This window comes from Delphinapterus leucas, chromosome 14 (genome assembly GCF_059928025.1).
Source record: "Delphinapterus leucas isolate spDelLeu-1000000601 "Yukka" chromosome 14, BTC_Dleu_Yukka2, whole genome shotgun sequence".
NCBI lineage: Eukaryota > Metazoa > Chordata > Mammalia > Artiodactyla > Monodontidae > Delphinapterus > Delphinapterus leucas.
This window is the reverse complement of record NC_143142.1, coordinates 65,460,202-65,487,647: the sequence shown is the minus strand read 5'-3', so window position 1 is coordinate 65,487,647 and position 27,446 is coordinate 65,460,202. Positions and strand designations below refer to the sequence as shown.

The window sequence follows — 27,446 nt, the reverse complement described above, 5'->3', positions numbered from 1 at the left end:
TTCAATACCATTTAAAATAGAAAATATTATAAGGGCATGTTGAGTAATTACATGTTGAGGGCATGTTGAGTAATTACTTTTGCTGTTGCTACTAGTTCTGTAACTGTAGCCCCAGGAGTCTAGTGAATTTTCTTTTATTTTTTTTCTTTTCTTTTTTGGCCACGCTGCACTGCGTGCGGGATCTTAGTTCCCGAACCAGGGATGGAACCTGTGTGCGGCCCTACCACTGGACTGCCAGGGGATTCCATTTTTGTGTGTGTGTGAATTTTTATGCAGAGCACTAAATCATGAATTAGTTTCTGGAAGCTGGGAGTTTCAGATATACTTTGTCATGTAAAATTTGTACATTAATGAATGTATTTTTCTTGGTTTTGGTAAACCCCAAATAATATTAATTTCTCACTGTGCCCAAGAGCACAAAGAGACTATTCAACAAATATGTGTGTACTTGTGACCAGCCACAGTTTTAGGTGTCAGGGATACAATAGTGAATAAGACATAGATTCTAGTTGTGCATAGGGTAAGACAGACAATAAACAAATTAATATATTACTTAATGTTAGAATGTGACAAGTACAATGGAAAAAAGTAATGTCGTGGTATTTTAGTCAAGATTGTAAGGGAAGGCTCCTTGTGAAGTGGACCTTTTAATAGAAACCCAAAGGAAGTCAGAGAGGGAGTCCTGTCACTCTCTGGTGGAAGAGCATTCTAAGCAGAGGGAACAGCAGATGCAAGGCCCTGAGGTGGGTGCATGCTTGGTGTGTCCAGGGACCAGTAACTAGTCCAGTAGAGCTAGAGCCAAATGAGCAAGGATGGGTGAGTGATAGACAAGGTTGGATGGTTAGTCAAAAGTCATGTAGGGTCTTAGAGGCTAGGTTAAGGACTTTGCATTTTATTCTGAGCAGGATGGGCAGCTAGTGGATGGTTATTGCCCTTGTTTGAATATTTGTTACTCTGTGCATTTCAATTTTCTTCTGCTTTGTGGCTATAAGCACTATCTTCATACAGTGAAAATTGGAAATTGGGTTCTTGACATCTTTGCCAAAAAAAAGGAAAAGATTCTGTTTTAGCCATTTCTAGTATCTGTATCTTTGCTATGTCATTTGAAGCTGTGCTTCATTGTGTACTTAAATTATCTTCTACCCTGCCAGTTTGTTGGAGCCTGCTTTAATCCATTTATTTGAACATTATATTCTCCCCAGCCCCCAAATCTGGTAGATTAGTATAACTTTGAGTAATATTTTCATGTTGGCTGGTAGGGAGGTTTTTGGTTCTTATTGAAATTAGCGTCTAATTCTTACTAGCTGCTAGTGGTAGGCAGAATAATGTCCTCTCCAGCCCAAGGATGTCCACTTCCTAATCCCTGGAAAGCTGGTGAATAGATACCCTCACATGTCAAAAGGATTCTGTAGATGTGGTTAAAGTTAAGGGCTTTTTGAGGGGAGATTGGGCCCACTAGGATAATAGAGGACAGTCTAATCACACGAGTCCTTAAAGGTAGAAGAGGAAACCAGAAGGGTGGGTCACAGAGATGCAGCATGAGTCATTCAAAGCCACTAATGGCTTTGAAGATGGAGGAAAAGGATCCTTGAGTCAAAGAATGAGGTGACCTGTAGAGCCTTGAAGTGCCGTCATCTTACCGCCAGCAAGAAAATGGGGACTTAGGGCTTCCCTGGTGGCGCAGTGGTTGAGAGTCCGCCTGCCGATGCAGGGAACACGGGTTCGTGCCCCAGTCCGGGAAGATCCCACATGCCGCGGAGCGGCTGGGCCCGTGAGCCATGGCCGCTGAGCCTGCGCGTCCGGAGCCTGTGCTCCGCAACGGGAGAGGCCACAACAGTGAGAGGCCCGCGTACCACAAAAAAAAAAGAAAATGGGGACTTGGATCCTAGAGTCATGAGGAACTAAATCCTTCCAACAACCCAAGTGAGCAGGAAATGGATTCTTCCCCAGAGCCTCCGGAGTGGAAAGCAGCTTGCTGACACCTTGATTTTAACACCGTGAAACCTGTACTGCAGCTACAGAACTGCATGATAATAAATTTGTGCTGTTTTAGGCCACTAAGTTTGTGGTGATTTGCTAATGACAACAATATAAAAACTATTGAAACATACCCAACTTCTCAAAGCAGATAACTTTAGCAAATTAAATTTGTTAAATATAGAATTTTGGATGATTCATTCACTCCAAATAATATCTGTTAAGTGCCTACTATTTGCCAGGAAATGTGGTAGGAGCTAGGAATAAGAGAGGTCCCTATCTTCACCAAACTCTGGTCTACAGTTGTGCAGTCAATTTTTAATTTTATATTTTTAATCTTATGTAAAATTTTAAGCATATAAATGTAGAGAGACTAATGAACTCCCATATGCTTATCACTTAGCTTTAGTAACTAACAACTCATGGCCACTTTTATTTCAATTATACCCCATCCACAGCTACCCTCCCCTACTTCTCAGATTATATTTAAGAAAATTCCAGACATCATATCATATCTGGATAGTCAGTTTTATATGAAGCTTTGCTATGTAGTTATTTCCCGTTCCCTGCTGACATTAGAAAAGTGCAGACTTTAATTTTATCATCTTTAACAAAGTAACTTTATCATCTGTGAGTTCATTTTGCAATCGTTAGCTATTTTTTTGTCATGAAATTTTGCCTAGGATTCCTTTGGTGCGAGTTAGAAAATTACATAGATCATTTCAACTTGCAAAAGTGCTGCAGAAAATTGTTTTGGGGTTATAAGTAAATTTTAGTGAGTAGGTAAATTCACAAACATGGAATTTGTGAATAAAGAGCATCGATAGATTATACATGTAAAGTGATTTTTCCATTTCCTGTGTTCTTGATTTAGGTTGATAACGTCACCTTCTCTGAGTTCTAAATCTAGAAACCTTGGTCTTTCTTGATTAGTCTTAGTCTTTCTCGCCCACTTTAAGCATCCAATCTGTCACTGAGTGCTATTAGTTTTATTTTGTTAAGCGTCATTTAAGTCTTACTGCTCTTTTCCATTGCCATTGTCATTATTTTAATGATGGTCCTTATAATGTCCTAACTGGATAATTTATTGCTGGTATTTTTTGTTTCTGGGATTAATCTGAGCATTCTCCCACTTCAATATGTCCTCCAACCTCTTATGCCTCCCTTCATTCCACAATCCCTGATTTTGGACACATCAGGCATAGGGTTGAGTCAGTCACATTCTTCAGTTCAAGGGTCACTATCATCGTTGGTTTGTGTAAGGCCCATCTCCCCCTCCATTTAATATTAATCCATTTACTTCTTCCCATTTATCCCCATTTATTACTCCTTTTCTTTCCCATAAACAGCCATTTTACTATGTTTAATGCATGCATTTTTTATGTATATGTCTGAGTACAAGATGTTATACTTATGTGTACATGTGTTTTTCTCTTTTTTTTAAACATCTTTATTGGAGTATATTTGCTTTACAACGGTGTGTTAGTTTCTGCTTTATAACAAAGTGAATCAGCTATAGTGTACATGTATTTTTAATATACATAAATAGAATTGTGTTATAGAGCTCATTGCTTTTTCCTCTCAGAATTGTTTTTTTTTTGTTTGTTTTGTTTATTTTTGGCTGTATTGGGTCTTCGATGCTGCACACGCACTTTTCTCTAGTTGTGGCGAGCGGGGGCTACTCTTCGTTGCGGTGCATGGGCTTCTCATTGCGGTGGCTTCTCTTGTTGCGGAGCATGGGCTCTAGGCGCACGGGCTTCAGTAGTTGTGGCTTGCAGGCTCAGTAGTTGTGGCTCGTGGGCTCTAGAGCGCAGGCTCAGTAGCTGTGGTGCACGGGCTTAGTTGCTCCGTGGCATGTGGGATCTTCCCAGGCCAGGGCTTGAACCCGTGTCCCCTGCATTGGCAGGTGGATTCTTAACCACTGTGCCACCAGGGAAGCCCTCAGAATTGTTTTTAAAAGTTACCTGTGATGCTAAATGAACACCTAGTCTATTGCTGTTAAAACTGCTCCATTGTGTACATCCACAACATTTTACTTATCCAGTTCCTCAGTGCTGGACACCTGGGGTGCCTCCAACTTCGCAACACCATGAATAATGAATGTCTTTATATTATTTATCTATTACTGAACAATAAGCTACTCTAAAATTTAGAAGTTTAAAACAACATTGTTTCAATACCATATGATATCACTTATATGCAGAATCTAAAATAGGACACAAATGAACTTATCTATAAGACAGAAACAGACTCACAGACATAAAGAACAGACATGTGGTTCCTAAGGGCATGGGGTTTGGGGGAGGGATGGAGTCGGAGTTTGGGGTTAGCAGATGCAAACTACTATATACAGAATGGATAAACGACAAGGTCCTACTGTACAGCACAGGGAACTCTATTCAGTATCCTGTGATAAACCATATGGAAAAGGATATAAAGAAGAATATATATGTATAACTGAGTCACTTTGCTGTACAGCAGAAATTAACACAACATTGTAAATCAACTATACTTCAATAAAAACAAAACAAAACGTTGTTTCACAGTTTTTTAGTATCAGGAATCAGGGTACTGTGTAGCTTGGTGCCTCTGACTCAAGTGTCTCATGAGGTTGTAGTTGATCTTATGGCTGGGGCTGTGGTCTCATCTGAAGGCTCAACTAGGAAGGACCTGCTTCCTGGACTTCTTACTTGGCTGTTGGCAGGATTCAATTTCTCTAGGGCTGTTGGACTCAGTTCCTTACTGGCTGTTGACTGGAGGCCTTCCATAGTCCTTTGCAAGGTGTACTTCTCTGTATGTCAGCCCACAACAAGGCAGCTGGCTTCCCTTGGAGAAAGCAAACAGAAGAGCAAGAGCAGGTGCCCAACACAAGCCACGGTTGTTTTGTAAGCCAGTCTCCTCTCAGAAGTGGCATGCTTTCACTTTTACTGTATTCTCTTCTATGCAAGTCTCTAGGTCCATCCTACACTCAAGGGGAGGCAATTACACAAGACATGAATAACAGGAAGCAGGGATTATTGAGGGTCATTTTGGAGGTTTGCTTACCACAGTCCTCAGACATATTTCTGTGAATTTTTCTTTGGCATATACATATACTGGGTTATAAATTGTTCTCTAAAATAACTGTGTTGGTTAATATTACTATCAGCAGTACATGAGGGTTTATATATCATTATGTACCTGCCAATACTTTACATTTTCTACGACATCAAGGGATATTACACTGTTTTAAACAGACTGTTTTTTATCTTTTGCTCTTTTTTTTCCTAGTGAAGTTCTTGGCTTTTTCTTGGCTTTTTGCGGGAGTTGCTTGTAATATTCTAGATATTAGTTCTTTGTTCTTCTTCCATTTTATCATCTGCCAGTTAACTTTGTTCAGGGTTTCATTTGTTGAGCAATAATCTTTAATTTTGATGTAATTAAATGCTTTTATTTATTTACTTTATGCTTTGTGCTCTTAGGCTTTTATTTGAGAAGTCCCTTCTTGTGCTTATGTTACAAACTTATCATTGTACATTTTCTTCTATTAATTTTAGTGTTGCCATTCACATCCAAGTGAATGTAGGTCTTTAATTCTTCTGTAGTCGGTCTTTGAATATGTTGTAAGATAGGGAGCCATCATTATTTTTCTTTATGAAATAAGCCAGTTTTTCCCAGCACCATCTTCTGTACAATCTGTTCTCCATTGATTTATAGATCCGTTTTATTGTATGTTTCCATAGAAACATAGGTTTGACCTGTGTTTCAGTTCTCAGTTGAGTTTCATTGGTTTGTCTAATATTTTTGTGTGTGCTTGCAAATACCATACCATTTTTATTGCCACAGCTGTGTCACATGGCTTGATATCTGGTAAAGGAAGTCCCTCTCTTCACTTTTCAGTTTCAAGATTGACTTGGCTATATGTTTATTCTTTCATAAAAATGTCAGTTTATGAAGTTTCTGAAAAAAACTCAATGAGAATTTTGGTTGTGATTAAGATTAATTTGTGTAGAATTATCTTCATGGTATTTAGTCATTCCATTCAGATCATCCTGTTTGCCCTTTATTAATGTTTTAATACTAATAAGTGGATGCTGGGCAGCAAAATGAATAGAAGATATCCTCTAAGTCAGTCAACAGCATCCTGGATCCTTTTTTCATGAAATTCCTTTTACATTTTTGTTGCAAAGAGTATTCCTTTTGTATTAGGATCGTGTATTATATGGCCTCAACATATTTCTTCCTTTTTGCTGTTCTGAGTTATGTATGCCTGGTACACTATGCTGATGACTGTTCAGGAAGTCCTAGTTAGTTCCAGTCAAAATCAGAGCAATAAAGATCCCTCCCATTTGTGATGTTGTTTGGTCCAATTTATTTTGAAGGAGAACAGCCCTCTGTTCTAAATCTACATTCTTTCATTAAAGTTGTCAGACATAGTATTTATTAATAGTCATAGTTTTAAGGTTTTTTTGCGGTACACGGGCCTCTCACTGTTGTGGCCTCTCCCGTTGCGGAGCACAGGCTCCGGACGCGCAGGCTCAGTGGCCATGGCTCATGGGCCTAGCCGCTCCGCGGCATGTGGGATCTTCCGGAACCGGGGCACAACCCGTGTCCCCTGCATCAGCAGGCGGACTTTCAACCACTGCGCCACCAGGGAGGCCCCATAGTTTTTAGTTTAAACAGATTAAAGCAGTTTCTTCCTGGATCAGGAACCTAGTGTAAGATGTTAAATTGTAAACCACTGCTGTTTTTTTTTTGTTTTTTTTTTTAATTATTGATGCAATGACTAAATGCATTAACAAGTGCACTGGAGGTAGTCACCTACCTAGATAGCATGTACTGTGGCAAGATACTTGTTCTTCAGTATTTGGCTTTAAGCCAACTGAAAAGCCTAGCAAATTGACTACAGAGTATGGATTCCTGACAGGCATAGGCTGTATGAATAAATGATGATTGTGATTCAAAATCCTTTGGGTTTTGAGCACCCAAATCATCATTATTGAAGAATTAATGAATCCTGATACAACACATCAGGGTTGTTTTTCATTCAATTCAAGAAATAAGTACAAATGTAAGATGTGCCTTTTATGTGGTTAATATTTTACAACAATAATTATGGAAATTTCAGGAAAGAGAATTGTTCTACAGTATTAGATTTCTGAGTAGAAATGAGATTTATTCGTTACATAATATCATTTACACGGGTCTCTTGTGTTTTGTTTTGTATACTTTGCTTTTAAAAGATATTTCATCAGCAAAATCACTCTGTAAATATCTGGTAGAATTAAAACTTAAAAATCTGGTAAGCTTCTCCATTTCTAGAATCAAGTCCTCTTTAATTTGTTTGCTGAGCTTCATTTAAGTAGGTGTTCAGTATTTTTCTTTGGGCTTTCCATGAATATTTCAGATCTGTAAAAATAGCTGATATTCTTTTGGAGCTGTTACTCTTTTTGTTGTGCTGTTGAGATTTTCACCTTCCTGGGCTAACTGTTACTGTTCCCCATGATAATTGTGTTTAAACTTTTGCAATAATTGAAGATTTCTTGATGCATTTGTTCCTGTTCGTGCTCAGCCAAAATTTTGTTTCCTTTTTATTTGTTCTAAGATTTGTTTCTAAAAGGGATTAATGATCTTCGGAGGACAATGGTAGTCCTTCATAAAAGAAATACGCTTAATAAAACAGGAACAATTTGTTTACTATTCATATTTTGCTGAGCAGGCAGAGTTGGCCTTGAGAAAGTAGACACTTAGAGATAGAAGATCTAGGGTATACCATAGTTCTTACTGTAAAGTTATTATCAACTCAAAAAGACACTGTTGTCTTCCCTACACTGTGACTTCTTTTCAGTTTTACAATCTGAATATTTGTTTCTGTGTTATAACTAAACAGGGAATGAACATAAGGGCTTTAGAGTGGACCTTCGAAGTAGAACACTGCTGGTAACTGTTTCCATTATACACTAATGTATTGATACTTGTCATTCATTAGTAGATGGGACCTGGCAAATAGGAAAGTAATGGGATATTTGACCCAAGTACAAAAACTAATGACAAGGAACGGTTTCATATTTTTGTTTGACTTAATTTTTATGTTAAACATACTAGTATTTTTTAATAACCTGGAAGCATATTGAATATTTTGATTTGAGTTTTTAAACGTGTAGTTTATTTAGAAAAGAGCAATATCTTAATCTTCCAAAGTGATCATTATTCTGATTTGTTTCCTATTTTTCCAGAGATATTACATATGAAATATCAGTAGAAGCTGTGTCAACAATGGTGGTCTTCCTTTCCTGCCAACTCTTCCACAAGGAAGTTTTGCGACAGAGCATCAGTCACAAGTATTTGATGCGAGGTCGATGGTATGTTTCTATTTTAAATTTGTCAAGTTTTTTATTGAATTAATCTATAGTTCTCGTCCTCTTTCCTTAGTGTTGTTCCATATCTCCAACCAGACATTTCCTCTGGTTGTTCTGTCAGAACTTCAAACCCAACACATAAGGATCTGCTTTCCTGTCTAAACTATCCATCCTCCCTGCCCCTTTCATCCCCTAGCTTCATTACCTTCTCTAGTGGTTTCTTTGTAGAGTTGAAACTTTGAAGCCATGTTTTCTTCCTTCTGCATCATTCTCTATGTCTAAGCATTCATCCAGTCATATTTGTTCATTGAAATTATTTGTATCTTCCCCTTCCCACCAGTCCCATTGAAACGACTACTGCAGTGGATGCCCCGTCACCATGTGTTTGGACTTCACCAGCAGCCACTTAACTGACTGTTCCTACTTTCATGTAGTCAACAAATGTTTATTGTGTGCTAACCATGTGCCAGGCATGTGTTAGGATGTGGAGCTGTGCTCCTGAGCAGAGCAGAAGCTTACAGTCTCCTGGTGGGTAGGGACAGGAGTAGATAAATATTAAACACACACACACACACACACACACACACACACAGAGAGAGAGAGAGAGAGAGAGAAGCACCTTTGTCTTTTTCACATCCCTCTTGCTACCTTGATTATACTTGTGGCACATTCACAGAATCCTTTAGAGCTCTTTTAGAACATATTTGAAAATCACTGATAATAGGGATAAAAGGCCTTAAGCGTTGGCTGAAGAGTCTATTCAAAAGTTTTCTCCAGATTGCAGGAATTGATTTATCACCAATTTGTGGACACATATCCCTTTTAACCTGTTTTCTCTGCCTTCTCCTCTCATTCTGTTACTTAAAAAGCAAAGGGTATTAACATTAAAAGAAATCTGTATATATATGGATATGTTTTTTATATGTATGCATAGATTGAATAACTTCATACTTTTATTTTAAACAATGTAAGATATTTAACAATTATTATATTATATGTTGAATATTTTGGATATATTGGGTTAAGTCAAATAAATATACTATTCAAGTCAGTTTCCATACTTTTAAATTCTTGCGTTTTCCTACTGACTCTGTGTTACTACCTCCCTTCAAATGCCAAGTACTGTATTATACACTGAATTTATAATATTTCACCTGTTATACAGATTACAAATAAGGTAACTGAAGCTTAGGAGTTGAAGCGATTTGATGAATGACATACAGCATAGTAAGAGGAAAGCCAGATTTAAGCCTCAAGTCTGATCTCAAAGCCCATGGTCTTCACTGTTGTGACAGTGCCAGATTTCTTTGAATTGTGCTAATCCCTTTTATGTCGGTAGATTATATAGGTTATATTTATCACGATACAAAGTCAGTTGACTCCCCCAAATCTGAGTTTATTTTCTTCTTTTTTCTTTTTGTGTAGCCTCCCATATACCAGCAAACTTGTAAAGACCTTGTTGTATAACTTCATCAGGCAAGAAAAGCCGCCTCCTCCAGGAGCACACGTTTTCCCTCAGCAGTCAGATGCGGGAGGGCTGCTGTATGGACTGGCATCAGGAGTAGCAAGTAAGTCTTACCAGATTTTGTCAGGTCTTTGTTATACGTAGGTTTTGCCCAGTTAGTCATAAGAAATTCTGTTCAGTTGGCTGCCGCTACTAACTATTATATTGCATCTGTGCAGCTGGTTAAATGTGTGAAATATTGGAAATAATTTAAAATATTTTTTCCATTTGGTGCACTGATGTATACAAGGAAATATATGCAAATCATGAATAGATTGTTTACCTATAAGAGGACATTTTTCAAGAAGAATATTTATAAATATGCATATTGCATGCATTCTAGCTGTACAATATAAATACAGTCATGCTCTTGGGAACTTTTTACCGCTTGTGTTTTATGAGGAAATTATTCTATTTTAGGGGCTTTCTTGGTTAGGATTTTACGTGACTAATTAGGTATGGTTTTCTTATTATACTCAATGTTTCATTTGTTCGGTGACAAATTAGCACATTTTGAAGAGTCTTGTAATAAATTCTGAAGTGGCACAAATGTGAGTTTTATCAGATTGGAAGCAAATTTCATTAACTGCACAAAGTCCTTTCCCACCATCCAGTAAAGCCTCATTTCTACTTCACAGCGTTTAGACCTAAAGAGACCAGAAATACAAGAGGACCTGGGTCATGTGAGGTTACGTCAACTGAACTTGTGCTTTGTTCTGAAGGAGAAACAAAAACTAGACTGGCACTTTGGCAGTTGTAAGGTCTGCCTGGGTGCTCTTACTAAAGAAACAGTATACGGTCTGCTTAATTACATAGTGCGGAGTTCAGCTGTCTGAAGGAATTTTAAATGGGGCTGAGTTCCACAGCTGAATTAGGCTGGGACGTGCTCTCCACACTCAGGCAGGGGCGTCAGTTTGTTAGGAAAATGGAGCACTGTGTGATAATTTATGGGATGAGGAGTCTCAGGAACCTCTTTGGATGAGAAGACCTCTGTTCTAGGTTTGCCTTCCTTTGATTTCTTTCAATGTTATGAGTTGAATTACATTTGTAATCGCTCATGGCTGTGTCTTTGGTGCTGAGTATGCTCCCTAGCCCACCAGACCTGCAGAGGTTCATTCTCCGAGTCACCCCTCCCATTGCCCTCATTGTTTCCGATGAGGGGGCTGTACAAGGCTTGCTCATGTTCGGCCTCTGAAGGCAGCACAGGAATCCTGTGTGCCTGTGGGAATCGGGTGTCCTGTGGGAAGACTTGATTAATCCATTAGTGTTTCCTTTTTTCAGTCATTAAACTGGTGTAAGTATTCAAAAGCTGAGTATTTTCCCATTCTCCAGTACGGTTGGACATTTTTTTTGGAGGAGGTAGTAGAAGTTCATTACCTGCTTTCTTCAAAACAGTGGCAGTGCTTCAGTTTTTAAAAATACAGACTTGTGTGTAGTTCTTGATTTTTCTTGCAGTTACGTGTCGTCATAAAGAAGTCCAGTGTGGTGTGTGGTGTCATCAGTACCGGGTGCCAAAAAACTTGACTTGCTAACTTTAGATCTACTCTGCGTATCGGAAGGAAGTTCCTTTTCTTAGCTCCCAGTTTCTTTGTCTACCAGATGTCGATCACGGTTGGAATACATGATCTCTGACACTATTTCCACATAATTTTTTTTTTTTGCCGTATGCGGTCCTCTCACTGCTGTAGCCTCTCTCGTTGCGGAGCACAGGCTCCGGATGCGCAGGCTCAGCGGCCATGGCTCACGGGCCCAGCTGCTCCGTGGCATGTGGGATCTTCCTGGACCGGGGCACGAACCCGTGTCCCCTGCGTCAGCAGGTGGACTCCCAACCACTGCGCCACCAGGGAAGCCCTATTTCGTTCTTTTCATGGCTGAGTAATATTCCATTGTCTGTGTATATTTGTGTGTGTATGTATGTATATATTTATATGTGTATATGTGTGTGTGTATACACACACACACACACACACACATATATATATATATATATCACATCTTCTTTATCCATTCATCTGTTGATGGACAGTAAGGTTGCTTCCATGTCTTGGCTTTTGTAAATGGTGCTGCTTTGAACATTGGTGTGCGTGTATCTTATGATATTATGAATTAGAGCTTTCATCTTTTCTGGATATATGCCCAGTAGTGGGATTGCAGAATCATATGGTAGCTCTATTTTTAGTTTTCTAAGGAACCTCCGTACTGTTCTCCATAGTGGCTGTAGCAATTTACATTCCCACCAACATGTGCTTGTGCTTACACCTTGGAATTTCTAAGCCATTAGATATGAAGTGCGGCCTGGTCATACATATTTTCAGTAAGCATTCTAGATGGTTCTGAAAAAGCTGGTCCATTTCTGCACCACTCTGTGGTGCGGTCCCTTTCCTGTGCTTGCATCTGTTCTGCTGGGCCCATCATGGCAGATAGTTGAGCCAGTTCTCTTAACTGTTGGGGATTACATTGTTTTGAGGCAGCTCTAATGGCTTTAACTGACACTGTCCTTCAGTATTATCTTGCTTTCTCTTCTTGTTACTCTCTTACTGATGAGGTCCAGTTTATCAGAATTTTTTTTTTAATTTATTTTTTTATACAGCAGGTTCTTATTAGTTATCTGTTTTATACATATTAGTGTATGCATGTCAATCCCAATTGCCCAATTCATCCCACCACCCGCACCCCCGCCACTTTCCCCCATTTGAGTGCATACTTTTGTTCTCTACATCTGTGTCTCTATTTCTGCCTGGCAAACTAGTTCATCTGTACCATTTTTCTAGATTCCACATATATGTGTTAATATACGATATTTGTTTTTCTCTTTCTGACTTACTTCACTCTGTACGGCAGTCTCTAGGTCCATCCATGTCTCTACAAATGGCCCAATTTCGTTCATTTTTATGGCTGAGTAATATTCCATTGTATATATGTACCACATCTTCTTTATCCATTTGTCTGTCGATGGGCATTTAAGTTGCTTCCATGACCTGGCTATTGTAAATAGTGCTGCAGTGAACATTGGGGTGCATGTGTCTTTCTGAATTATGGTTTTCTCAGGGTATGTGCCCAGTAGTGGGATTGCTGGGTCATATGGTAATTCTATTTTTAGTTTTTTAAGGAACCTCCATACTGTTCTGCATAGTGGCTGTATCAATTTACATTCCCACCAACAGTGCAAGAGGGTTCCCTTTTCTCCACACCCTCTCCAGCATTTGTTGTTTATAGATTTTCTGATGATGCCCGTTCTGACTGGTGTGAGGTGATACCTCACTGTAGTTTTGATTTGCATTTCTCTAATAATTAGTGATGTTGAGCAGCTTTTCATGTGCCTCTTGGACATCTGTATGTCTTCTTTGGAGAAATGTCTATTTAGGTGTTCTACCCATGTTTGGATTGGGTTGTTTGTTTTTTTTAATATTGAGCTGCATGAGCTGTTTATATATTTTGGAGATTAATCCTTTGTCTGTTGATTCGTTTGCAAATATTTTCTCCCATTCTGAGGGTTGTCTTTTCATCTTGTTTATAGTTCCCTTTGCTATGCAAAAGCTTTTAAGTTTCTTTAGGTACCATTTGTTTATTTTTGTATTTTTTTCTGTTACTCTAGGAGGTGGGTCAAAAAAGATCTTGCTGTGATTTATGTCAAAGGGTGTTCTTCCTATGTTTTCCTCTAAGAGTTTTATAATGTCCAGTCTTACATTTAGGTCTTTAATCCATTCTGAGTTTATTTTTGTGTATGGTGTTAGGGAGTGTTCTAATTTCATTTTTTTCCATGTAACTGTTCAGTTTTCCCAGCACCACTTATTGAAGAGGCTGTCTTTTCTCCATTGTATATCCTTGCCTCCTTTGTCATAGATTAGTTGACCATAGGTGCATGGGTTTATCTCTGGGGTTTCTCTCCTGTTCCATTGATCCATATTTCTGTTTCTGTTCCAGTAACATGTTGTCTTGACTACTGTAGCTTTGTAGTATAATCTGAAGTCAGGGAGTCTGATTCCTCCAGCTCCGCTTTTTTCCCTCGAGATTGCTTTGGTTATTCTGGGTCCTTTGTGTTTCCATACAAATTTTAAGATTTTTTTGTTCTATTTCTGTAAAAAATGTCATTTGTAATTTGATAGGGATTGCATTGAATCTGTAGATTGCTTTGGGTAGTATAGTCATTTTCACAGTGTTGATTCTTCCAATCCAAGAACATGGTACATCTCTCCATCTGTTGGTGACATCTTTGGTTTCTTTCATCAGTGTCTCATAGTTTTCTGAGTACAGGTCTTCTACCTCTTTAGGTAGGTTTATTCCTAGGTATTTTATTCTTTTTGTTGCAGTGGTGAATGGGATTGTTTCCTTAATTTCTCTTTCTGATCTTTCGTTGTTAGTGTATAGGAATGCAAGAGACTTCTGTGCATTAATTTTGTATCCTACAACTGTACCAAATTCATTGATTAGCTCTAGGAGTTTTCTGGTGGTGTCTTTAGGATTATCTATGTATAGTATCATGTCATCCGCAAACAATGGCAGCTTTACTTCTTCTTTTCCAATTTGTATTCCTTTTATTTCTTTTTCTTCTTTGATTGCCATGGCTAGGACTTCCAAAACTATGTTGAATAAGAGTGGCGAGAGTGGACATCCTTGTCTTGTTCCTGATCTTAGAGGAAATGCTTTCAGTTTTTCACCATTGAGTATGATGTTGGCTGTGGGTTTGTCGTATATGGCCTTTATTATGTTGAGGTAGCTTCCCTCTATGCCCACTTTCTGGAGAGTTTTTATCATAAATAGGTGTTGAATTTTGTCAAAAGCTTTTTCTGCATCTATTGAGATGATCATATGGTTTTTCTCCTTCAATTTGTTAATATGGTGTATCACATTGATTGATTTGCGTATATTGAAGAATCCTTGCACCCCTGGGATAAATCCCACTTGATCGTGGTGTACGATCCTTTTAATGTGCTGTTGGATTCTGTTTGCTAGTATTTTGTTGAGGATTTTTGCATCTATATTTATCAGTGATATTGGTCTGTAATTTTCTTTTTTTGTAGTATCTTTGTCTGGTTCTGGTATCAGGGTGATGGTGGCCTCATAGAATGAGTTTGGGAGTGTTCCTTCCTCTGCAATTTTTGGAAGAGTTTGTGAAGAATCGGTGTTAGCTCTCCTCTAAATGTTTGATAGAACTCACCTGTGAAGCCATCTGGTCCTGGACTTTTGTTTGTTGGAAGATTTTTAATCACAGTGTCAATTTCATTACTGTGATTGGCCTGTTCATATTTTCTGTTTCTTCCTGGTTCAGTCTTGGAAGGTTACACCTTTCTAAGAATTTGTGCATTTCTTCCAGGTTGTCCATTTTATTGGCATAGAGTTGCTTGTAATAGTCACTTATGATGCTTTGTATTTCTGCAGTGTCCGTTGTAACTTCTCCTTTTCTAATTTTATTGATTTGAGTGCTCTCTCTCTTTTTCCTTTTTCTTTTTTAAAAATGTATTTATTTTTGGCTGCACTGGGTCTTCGTTGCTGCGTGCAGGCTTTCTCTAGTTGCAGCGAGCGGGGGGCTTCTCTTCGTTGCGGTGCGTGGGCTTCTCATTGCAGTGGCTTCTCTCGTTGCAGAGCATGGGCTCTAGGCACGTGGGCTTCAGTAGTTGTGGCACAAAGGCTTCAGTAGTTGTGGCTCACAGGCTCTAGAGCGCAGGCTCAGTTGTTGTGGTGCTCGGGCTTAGTTGCTCCATGGCATGTGGGATCTTCCCAGACCGGGTCTCGAACCTGTGTCTCCTGCACTGGCAGGCAGATTCTTAACCACTGGGCTACCAGGGAAGTCCTCCCTTTTTTTCTTGATGTGTCTGGCCAAAGGTTTATCAATTTTGTTTATCTTCTCAAAGAACCAGCTTTTACTTTTATTGATGTTTGCTATTATTTTCTTTGTTTCTGTTTCATTTATTTCTGCTCTGATCTTTATGATTTCTTTCCTTCTAGTAACTTTAGGTTTTGTTTGTTCTTCTTTCTCTAGTTCCTTTAGGTGTAAGGTTAGATTGTTTATTTGAGATGTTTCTTGTTTCTTGAAGTAGGCTTGTATAGCTATAAACTTCCCTCTTAGAACTGCTTTTGCTGCATCCCATAAGTTTTGGATCGCTGTGTTTTTGTTGTCGTTTGTTTCTAGGTATTTTTTGATTTCCTCTTCAATTTCTTCAGTGATCTCTTGGTTATTTAGTAACGTATTGCTTAGCCTCCACGTCTTTGTGTTTTTTACGTTTTTTGTTCCCTGTAATTGATTTCTAATCTCATAGCATTGTGGTCGGAAAAGATGCTTGATATGATTTTAATTTTCTTTAATTTACCAAGGCTTGATTAGTGACTCAAGATGTGATCTATCCTGGAGAATGTGCTGTGTGCACTTGAGAAGAAAGTGTAATCTGCTGTTTTCGGATGGAATGTCCTAAAAATACCAGTTAAATCTATCTGGTCTATTGTGTCTTTTAAAGCTTGTGTTTCCCCAATAATTTTCTGTCTGGATGATCTGTCCATTGATATAAGTGAGGTGTTAAAGTCCCCCACTAAACTGTGTTACTCTCGATTTCCTCTTTTATAGCTGTTAGAATTTGCCGTATGTTGACTGGTGGCTCGAACAGCAGATGTTTATTTCTCCCAGTTTTAGAGGCTGGGAAGTCTAAGATTAAGGTGCTGGCAGATGTGGTTCTTAGTGAGGGCTCTCTTCTTGGCTTGCAGATGGTTGCACAGTATCTTTACATGGTGTCTCTTTTTCCTCATATAAGGGCACAAATATCATCACGGGGGCTCCACCCTCATGACTGCATCTAAACCTAATGACTTTACAAAAGGCCCTACCTCCTATTACCACCACGTTGGGGTTAGGGCTTAATATATGAATTTGGGGTTGGGGGACACAAACATTCAGTCAGTAATAGGTATTAAATAGGTCATGCTGGAATTCCCCTCACTGAAATTCTCAGTTTGGGAGGCCATTGGTCTCTTTTTTATGTCAACAGCTAAGGCACCTTTTAGCCCCAGTCACAGCCCATTCCAACCTCACTAATATGTTTTTTTAAAAAATGAAGAAGGAAAAGGCATTCCAGAATGCATAAGGATTCCACCACCACCACCACCAAATAGTCCTGTGATTGAAACAAGTTATTTTCTATTCTGATATTGGAGGCCACTCCTTATATTGTCCTTTGGGAGGGACTAGCTTTAGATCTTGATAACTTGGTATTATGGAAGAGGCATAAGTATCAGACTCTGGCTGTTGGTATTAGACCTAGAATTGAAAGCCAGTCCTGCCATTTACTAACTAGATGTTCTTTGGCTATTTAACCTCTTAGTGACTGAAATTCTTCAAGGCAAAATGAGGGTAATACCTTCCTTTATAGGGCTACTGAGGGCATGAAATGAGCAAAAGTGTAAGAAGGAGCCTCGTACCCGGTAGGTGCATAATAAATGGTCACTGTTAGTCACAAATATTACATAGTTGTATTTGAAAGATAACTTTTGTTTAAAATAAATACAAAAAAGGCATGACCTTATAATGATTTACAAGTTTACTCAGATTTTTTATGTAAATAAATTACGAAAATATCTGATATTTGGTATACACATTTATAATAGAGACTTCAGATAGTCACTACAAGAGTTATGTTGAAAATTTATATTGTGAGAAGGAAAAACAGTTATAAGATTTATTGTTTTTCTTTTGATTCTATCCTTCTTTGACCCTGTCTTTTAATATATTTTAAAGCTTCTAAATTGCCTCTAATACCTAAAAAAAAGGGTGAAGCAAAGGAAGCATTGACCTTGAAATTTCTTGTGTGTTTTTTCATTGTAAGACAGAGCTGTAATGTGATTATAACTGAGTATTTAACGTTTTAAAGAGCCAAGCCTAATTGAATGTGTCCTGCCAAGCTGGGCTTTCCATCGCAACTACTGAGGTTTCACACGATAATTTCTGATATATGGCTTTTCCATTTGAATGAGCCATCAAAAATGTTTTTTTTTCCTTTGCTTGCAGTGGTGGGTGTCCCAGCCAAATTATAAAGCCAAAGTAGTGATTATTTGTTTAGGTAAATGCTATAATAGAGAAATTAATAAAGTAGAATTTGAAGATTAAAACTCATTTCTCCCAATTGGTGTTATTGAGAAAGTTACTGAATTCATTATGATAGGTACGGTATGAAGTAGTTGTAATTTTTTTTTACGTGACGGTTGTTTTTCTCTTCAGTTTTGGCTTCTTCTGGGCTGACTCATTGAGAGAAAGAACAACTACAGTAAGCGAAAAAGTCTGTGGCACTCAGAAACAGGCATAGTTGTGAAAGCATTTCTAATTAAAGCACTTTGAATTTTCAAAGAAAGAAAGTGCTTTATAAACAGTAATTACATTTCAATTCATTTTTATTTTGAATGATCTGATAGATTTTTATATACCAGGTGAAAGAATGACTTTTCTCCCCTTCTTTATTTTCAGGACTGAACTCATTTTGTGACTTTTAAAATATAGTTAATTTCAGCTTACTGTTTACTTGTAATGGTTCTTTGCAGGCATACAGTGAGCATTTATTTACTTTATTTTTGGCTGCGTTGGGTCTTCATTGCTGCGCGTGGGCTTTCTTTAGTTGCGTCAAGTGGGGGCTACACTTCGTTGCGGTGCACGGGCTTCTCATTGCGGTGTTTCTCTTGTTGCGGAGCACAGGCTTCAGTAGTTGTGTCTCGCAGGCTCTAGAGCGCAAGTTCAGTAGTTGTGGCCCACGGGCTTAGTTGCTCCATGGCATGTGGGATCTTCCGAGACCAGGGCTTGAACCCGTGTCCCTTGCATTGGCAGGCAGATTCTTAACCACTGTGCCACCAGGGAAGCCCCAGAGTGAGCGTTTAGATTAGTATCTACAATACAAACTGACCATATTTAGTTGTAGGGTCATAATATAAGTTATTTTACTTTTAATTGCTCTCTGAAACAAGCATTATTTCAGATTTTAGACTTGTAAAAAATGTTTATTAAAAGATATCCGTTGGAAGTGTCAAAATATAGTATTGACTTGTTTATCTTTTATCCTTGTAATTTGCTGACAACCGCTCCTAAACCAGTTTCCAGAAATGGTTTGTGTTTTTTCTTTTTTCTTTTTTTTTTTTTTGTGGTACGCGGGCCTCCCACTGTTGTGGCCTCTCCCGTTGCGGAGCACAGGCTCCGGACGCTCAGGCTCAGCGGCCATGGCTCACGGGCCCAGCCGCTCCGCGGCATGTGGGATCTTCCCGTACCGAGGCACGAACCCACGTCCCCTGCATTGGTAGGCGGATTCCCAACCACTGCGCCACCAGGGAAGCCCTCCAGAAATGGTTTTGAAAGTCAGTATGCCAGCCCTCTAGTCTCATTTTCTTCTTAACAGATTTGAGGGGAAGACTGAAGCTTTTTTTATGCCACAAATCGTTGGGGAATGAATTCATTCGTATTCACCAGGAAGAAAATAGAATAATGCAGTCAATTTCAGATGAAATCCTAGGAATAAGTTTCTAAGACTGCTATAAATGTTGTTTATTTGGCATCGACGATTTAATGTTTCTGAGACTCCACTAACGTAATTTATTTTATTGTGGAATTTAAAATATTAAAGATACTTTAAGCATAAGAATATTAAAATCATGGAATTCTAATTTTGGGGACTGAATCTTATTTGAAAAATGAAGCAATTAAAGTGTATTTGCTGGGGCTTCCCTGGTGGCGCAGTGGTTGAGAGTCCGCCTGCCGATGCAGGGGACACGGGTTCATGTCCCGGTCCGGGAGGATCCCACGTGCCGCGGAGCGGCTGGGTCCGTGAGCCATGGCCGCTGAGCCTGCACGTCCGGAGCCTGTGCTAAGCAACGGGAGAGGCCACAACAGTGAGAGGCCCGCGTATAGGAAAAAAAAAAAAAAAAAAAAAAAAATATATATATATATATATATATATATATATATATATATAAAATTCTGTTAGATAAAAATACCCTTCAGTATTTTTTTGCATGGGAGTGTAGATTTATGGAGCCTAAAACTGTATGTCAAATGACTAAAGAAATAAGCAATGTTAATAAACCTTATTACAACACATAACAGGAGTTAGCCAAGCAGGAGAAGAGACTAGTAAGTTGCTTTGGGATGCTTGGGATACTTTCCAGAGATGTACAAAGGATAGGGTACGAATATCTTAATTCACCCTGCTGGTCCTGTGTGGAGCTAGGTGCTGCTTATTAGACTGTAGATGTAGTTTTACCCTTATTTTGCATGAAGTGAACGTGAATTAAATTTGTTTCAAAATCAGACATATATGAAAGTAGGTACAATTGCAGCCAGTAACTTTTAGAGGTTTAACACTGGAGATGAATGTCATATTTTTAATTATGAAAGAAGGTGTTGGTACACCAGTGGGAACTCTGACAACTCTGCTAAGAGTGTAATTAGGTATAGCTACTTTGGAAAATATTTGACCATTATTTAGTCAAATATTGACTGAATATGAACATACCCTGTACCCCAGCAGCTCCATTCTTAGGTATATGTCCTAAAGGAACCTGCACACCTGAGTGCAAGAAAACATGAAAAAAGTTTCGTAGCAACATTGTTTATAATCGTCTCCAACTGGAAACACGTCAGATGACCATCAAGAGTGGAATGGATGAAGAGTATTATGTTCATTATATGCAGCTGAAGGGACTGCAGCTCCCCATGTAAACTGATGACTCTTAGAACACCACGCGGCGTGAAAGAAGCAAGTTGAAAGAAAACATACACAGTATGAAAGTTCAAAAGTAGGCAAAACTACACCAAAAAAGCCAGGCAAAACTAAACTACATTGTTTAGAGTTTGGTCTGTAGGTGTTTGAAACTATAAAGAAAAGCAAGGAAATGATTATCATAAATTTGTATAATAATATTTGATAAGGGGTAAACTACCTATCCTCCTCGATTTACCATGGATGATAGCAGTGTGTAAGAGTTTTATTCTTCGGATGCCTTTGGTTTGCAGTCTTATATTAATTTCTTACTTGCTCTTGTTCATTACTTTTATTTTTGTCCTTCCTGCCTTATAATCATATTATCCTTTCAACATATTAATCATTTGAAATGCCTACACAGAACACTTCCTCCTCTTGTATATTCAATTTAGTGGATCTCTGGTTCTTTGAAATGTTTTGATATAGTTTACAAACTTAGATTCTCTTATGTCTTGGTGTTGCATACGTCCATGGTGGTTCTCCTGCTGTACACTGAACCATTTATATTGTCCCCCTGATACCTGGACACTGAAGGTCCACGCCCTTCAGATGGGGTTTTGTTTCAACCCTCTCCTGCATGCGTGCATTGAAGTTACACCAATATGTACTTTATTCTTCAGGGAGATTTCTGTTTGCAGGTGTTTCTTAACATGTTTCCCCATTTCTTCATCCTAAGGAGCCTTTTTATTTTTAGTTTTAGTTTTTTTGTAATATTTTTTTAAAAAAATATTTATTTGGCTGTGCTAGGTCTTAGTTGTAGTGTGTGGGATCTATAGTCACGGCGTGTGGGATCTTTAGTTGCGGCACGTGGGCTCTTTTAGTTGTGGCATGTGGGAGTGAACCTGGGCCCCCTGCATTGGGAGCATGGGGTCTTAACCACTGGACCACCAGGGAAGTCCCAGGAGCCTTGTTAGACTGTTTTTTCTTAATTGCCACTGCCACTCCCAAAGGAAAATTAAAACTACAAATATACTGTATATCTGTTTATGTACTGTATGTATCTGTGCTTCATACATAAAAAGAGGGTTTTTATTTTTTGCTGTCTTCCGAATCAAGTTTTCAAAGTTTGTCCCCTTGAGATGATATTGCCAACTTTGCAATGCGTAATGTAAGCAAAAGTCTGCAGCCCTCCACTTAGGCTGAGCCAAATTCCTCCCTATGTTTTTACTGCTGGAATACATTTTCTCTTCTTTCATGTTCTTTCTATCTGGCTGGGCCATAACTCTCATAGATATTTAAATGATATACAATTTGATCTGCATTTCCCTCATGCCCTTGTCATGCTCTGCAGTCACAACACTAACTGATGCTAATGGCAAGTATAGTTTTAAGAATCCTGTCTTGTTCATGTAACATTATGTTGTATTTTCCATGCCATTAATATTTCTTCATAAATACAATTTTAATCATGTATCATATGGATTCACCTTAATCAGTTAAAATGATTAGTCATTTTGGTGGTTTCCACTGTTTTGTTATTCCAGATAACACCCTAGTGAACATCTTTATACAATATGTTGCAAGAGAACCTGCTGGCTCCACCACAGTAGGAGCCTTACTACCTGAGCAGGAAGCCATTGGAATCCTGATTGAATCTCCTAGAGATGCCCCCAGAAGCTGAAGGAAAAATGGCTTCTCTGTTCTCACGCCCCACCCTACCCCCAACCCAGTGTCTCTGATTCTCTGCCCTAATCTGAAGCCAGCAGACAAAGAAGTTTGGAAAATATAGTTTGCAGGTTTCTAGCCCCCTGCACTACAAGATCATAGATGGGAGGGGTGTGGAAATGGCTACTAGTACTGTGACCTTATTTTACAGAGGTTATGTAATTTTCGTAAAGTCACACAGCTAGTAGAAATCATGTGTGGCTATCTTTCTCCATACTGTATGCTGTATGTATGTAAGATACATATGAGTGTGAGTGTGTGTTTATTATAAGGTCTTAAATATTATTGCACAGGGGGCACTAGAAGTTATGAAAATTTTAAAAACTAAGATTAGTTATAGTTCTACCACTGTAACAAATCAACTGTTTCCATTTTTTCATTCTTTTTCCAGTGCTTGTCCCTATGTATAGGTATATACTTACAGCAAATTAAATAGTAAAGTAGGAAGCATTTAAAATGTGCAAATAATAATCAAGTTTTATCTTGTTATTAGGGTTATGAAAATAAAATAGTATATTGCTATGTATTTGAAAAGTTTGAGCCCTAATCAAGAAAGGTGCGGTTGAAATCCAAGCTGTTACTTTTGTTAATTTCATTTCCTGACTTGGTCAGATCAGGAGAGCAGGCAAATTTTTGCTGTAAAGCAGCTAAAATTACTTACCTCCTTCTTTTGGCTGTATGGTTAATAGCGCATGTTTTGAGGTGTCCGGTTGCTAGTATTCAAAGGGAAGACGTCATGGTAAGACTACCAATACTGCTGCCAGTTCTCATGTTGTTCATAAAGCTCACTGGTTTATCTGGGCACAGTTGTTTCCCTGAGCAAAGGTAAAGACAGGGCTCTAAAGACAGGGGACCTAAGGCCAAGTTCCATCATCTCAAGTAGAAGGGATATATTTTGGAGACATTGCAAAGGATTTATTCATATGTGTCATGATGATGACTGCTAGTTTGTCTCCTTCCCCATTTTAGCTGACTACATGGATGCCAAGAATAGGTTATATTTCTCAGTCCTCTTTTCAACCATATATGATCTATATTTTGGCCAAGGGAATGTAAGCACAAGTGGTATGGGCAAACCTGCAGGTAGAGTTCTCAAAGGAAGTGCATGTCCTCATCTCTGTCTGCTGACTTGAATGAAAATGTGATGGCTGGAGCTGGATTAGCCACATTGTACCATGAGTAAATTTAGAAATGGAGACTGTACACAGTGAAGCAACAAGAGAAAAGGAGCCTGGCTCTTGAATATCATGGAGTAATGGGCAAGCTCTGCTACACCTACTTTTGGACTTCTGTTGAAACCATAATTAATACAGGTCTGTTACTTGTAACTCACCCTAATGCTGACTTATACTTGGTTGATAATGTATAGTGGGTGAAGACGAGGCAGTAATATAATAAACTAGCTTTCTAGGGTAGGTTATTTGTATGAGTTATCAGCATAATCTCACAGAGACCAGAAGACGGGATGAGGCAGAACCTAGTACTTCTCCCTCTCTGCATACCAGATTTTGTCCTCAGTCCCCCAGCATTTTTGTTATACTCTTCACAAAATACAACATTTAAGTTCAGAGTAAAAGAAACAACAACAAAAACAGTGAATTACACAAATAATCTTTTGTTGTTTTTGAATTCTGCCAATCATAGTAATTTACACATTATTGAGAAAACCATTAGAGCCGTTAACAGTGCTTTTTCAGCCAGCCCATAACAGCTGAGGTAAATGAGTCATAACCTTAAAGATCTAGGAGTTTGTCAGAAGCCTCTTAGCAATGCTTAGGTTTCATATTTTATCTTATAAATTAATGCACATTTTAAGTTCTACTTCAGTAATCATATCCACGTTTGTTTTATTACTATTAAGATAGCATTACCTGACAGTCCAGTGACTTAATTAACTTTCTAGAAATCTTAGTGTAAGATTAGTGATCCAGAAAAAAGTATCATGTTTGTTTTCTGACCTTGCTTGTTCCTGGCACATCATGGATTGTCTCCAAAAGTTCATGCATACCTGTTGGAGAAATAGCATATGTATCATTTGAGCCTAATGGAGTTTCTTAGCTAACTGGATTTTTCTTTCTTTCTTCTCTGAGTGTTGTGATGTATTGCAAAAAGCCTGAAACCTGGATTTAAGCCTGCTAGTTTTGTGACCTTGGGGGTAGTGATTGGGATCATTAAATTTCTACTTTCTGGTAGCTTTTGTGATCTGCAGTTTTATTTTGTTGTGTTATATCTCTGCTATTCTTTTTTTTTTTTTTTTGCCATGCTGTGCGGCTTGTGGGATCTTAATTCCTCAACCAGGGATCGAACCTGGGCCCTGGTAGTGAAAGCCCCAAGTCCTAACAACCGGACCACCAGAAAATCACCTCTGCTATTCTTTTTACTTCTGAAATTTCTGTCATATCTTCATAGTCTTCATATCTCTTAATCTCTCTTAGAATTTCATTTGTCTCTCTGAACTCTGAATAAGTTCTTCAGATTTATCTTCTAGTTCACGAATTCTCTTCCCAGTTGTATCTGATCCATGAAATTGTTTCACTGAAGTTTTCTAATGTTTGAATTATAACATAGGTGCAGTAAAGTACAAAATCTTAAATGTACAGCTTTATGCAGATTTAAGTGAGAGGTTGATTAAGGAGAGGCCTTAGAAATGACTGTTGGAATCTGGTAAGATGGAAGTTGTTGGTTACTTTGTGAAGAATCATTTAGGTGGAATGGTGTTTAGGAAACTAATTAGGGTAGGTTGAGGGGAGAATGAGAGTCAGAGAACAGGCAGAAAAATAGGGCAGCCACTGGAAGGGGACATGGATTCTAGGGAGGTTTTATTTTTTTTATTTTTGGCTGGGAAATGGTGCAACATGTTTACATACTGTGGTAGGAATGATTCATTCCAATTCTGTAAATATTACTAAATGCCTGCATTCATAGAACTTACATTCTATTACAGATGGAGAAATTCTTATTCATAAAGATTGGAGAAGGGATATTTCATTCCTTTATAACAGGAGTGAAGGCAGAGTATGTACACGTTGATGCAGGTGGGTTTGGATTTTAAAGTGGAAAAACAGGGTAGTTATCTGATAGACTCTATTGAGAGTCAGCTGAGCATGAAGGTTGGGGATTGGTGTTGGAAGTTTACCGAGAGAGAGCTGCAGGAGCCTAATTCCCCTGGGACACTAGAGAAGCATAATAGGATTGCTGGACAGAGCTGAGGGCCCACTTGAAATTTATGGGGATGAACTTAAAAGCAATCAGAATGGTTGTATGTTGTTCTTATGTATAGCTGCTTTGGAACATGGAGTAGTTAGAGAATTGGATTTAATCGAGGCTGGAGTTTTGCTAGGCAGTTATGATGGAGGAAAGCGGGAGTGTGAGGGAGTTGGGAAGGAGTAAGCAAGGGAGTGATCCTGTTGCTGATCCGCTGAATCCTAGCTGGGTTAGGAGGGGCTGGTGGTAGACAATGAAAAAGTGGTAGAGAGAGCCAACCAGGTCAAAAATTGTTTGAGTCGGGTACTAGAGGAAATGGTCTGGAAGGCTGGGCAGTGGTGGTATTCAGAGAGTGGAATATATGAATTGAAAATTGTGGTGGTAGTGCGGTTATTAGCAAAGAGAACGTGCAACCAGGGCGTGACCATGGGAATGGGTAGCTGGGGTAGGTTAGAGGAAGTGAACAAGCAGATCAAGGCCTTAGAGACCATATTTTTGGGTGGCTTGAGTATGAGTTTGTTGATGTTTTAAAATGAGGGCTGGAGTAGTGTGAGGGGCGGGCAGTGAAGCGGGCGCTCACATGGTTAGACCATGACCAGGAGTGACAGTGCGGTCTATAAACGACTGTAGCAAGAAGCATTGATGGGCAGTATAGTCTGAGGGGATGTTTCAGGGCAGCTGGGGTGTCAGGAGAAATAGTTTGGAAGCTGTACTGCTTCTCTGTGGTACAAGGGTTGTGGAGAGAGAAAAACAAGTTACCACTTGTAAAGGCTCCAGAGAAAGAACTGTTCTCAGGGGACACCCAGGTTTCTGTTAGACCAGGGGCAAAGAGGTTAAGCTTGAAAATACTGAGGATTTTTTCTGATGAAATATGTGAGTTCCAGAGGGGATGGGGAGAGCTATGGGAGACTGTTAGTTTAGGGGCTGTACTGAATCGTACGGCACTGGGCCAGGGTATGTAGCAGCTTTAGTTCTCTTTGCTGATCAAGGTAAACAGGGATATAAGGCATAATTATAATTAGCCCTGATGATCCTTTAGGGGAAGGTAGGTAGTAATTCTAATGATAGCTTTGGACAGTTTGTCATGGTGAGGCTTTTGTCCTCATGGCCTGAAAAGGAGGTGTCTTACTGAAGGATTCAGAGCTCCGTGAACCTCCCTTATATCCCGCTGGTTGGGGAAAGGGTATCTTATTAGTAGTGTGGTCTTAATAGTTATGCATCGTTGTATTGTGTAGGGTTAACTAGAGAATCTACAATCATCTTAACTGCTCATTTTGAAGCTAAATTTAACTGAAATTTATAACTTAAAAAGCTTGAAATGCATCAGTGGAAGACCATGACCAATTCAGAACAAAATGGTTAACAGAACTTCCTTCTCCCAAGCTGCCGGAATTCCAGGCACCTGTGATATGTATGTCGGCGTGCGTGTTTGTGCACAAGGAGCTTTGCAGCACAAACAAGCATTGCACAGCAGCCAGACTTTTTGATAGGAGACTTAGTTATTAGGATCTCCTGTAAGCTCTAGTTTTTTCTAGGTTTATGAAAATACAATATCCCATAACTGATTTAGTGAGTTAATAGGTTAGTATTAATCCTAGGTAAAACTGAAAGTGAAGGTTGTATGTATGTATGAATTGTATGTCATTCATTTGTAAGATCACCAGAAAGGACTTGAATTCTTGGTCTGTTTGGGGTCCTTCAGAATTGGCAGTTGGAGTGACCTTCAGAAGCACCGTCATGTAGGCCCCTCACAATCTGCCCTCTCTTTCCAGCCTTACCTCACTCAGAGTCTCCAGCTGGAGCGCCAGGTGCACCGAAGGTTCACCCCTGCCCAGCTTTGTCTGATACCATCCCATGCACCGAAATGCCCTTCTCTCCTCCTGCAGATCTGTCACTCACCTTCACACCCCAGGTTACAGGCAGCCTTCTTTGGGAAGCTCTCCTGGAATGCCCAAGCAAAGCTAGTCCTCTTTCTTTGCACAGGACTCTGTGAAACTCTCAGAACATTGTGTTATAAAGACATTCCTGCCTGTC

At 39.0% G+C, this 27,446-nt stretch overlaps 1 protein-coding gene across 7 annotated transcripts in view; it reads left to right on the top strand.

Annotated features, from left to right (window-relative positions):
• Positions 1-27,446, top strand: part of DYM (dymeclin) — a 370,859-nt gene that overhangs the window by 91,923 nt on the left and 251,490 nt on the right. For all 7 annotated transcript variants that reach the window (XM_022584514.3, XM_089895164.1, XM_089895160.1 and 4 more), the window contains exons 7-8: positions 8,193-8,318; positions 9,741-9,883. In XM_022584514.3, the coding sequence (XP_022440222.1) occupies positions 8,193-8,318; positions 9,741-9,883 (269 nt within the window). The remainder of the gene's footprint in view (positions 1-8,192; positions 8,319-9,740; positions 9,884-27,446) is intronic.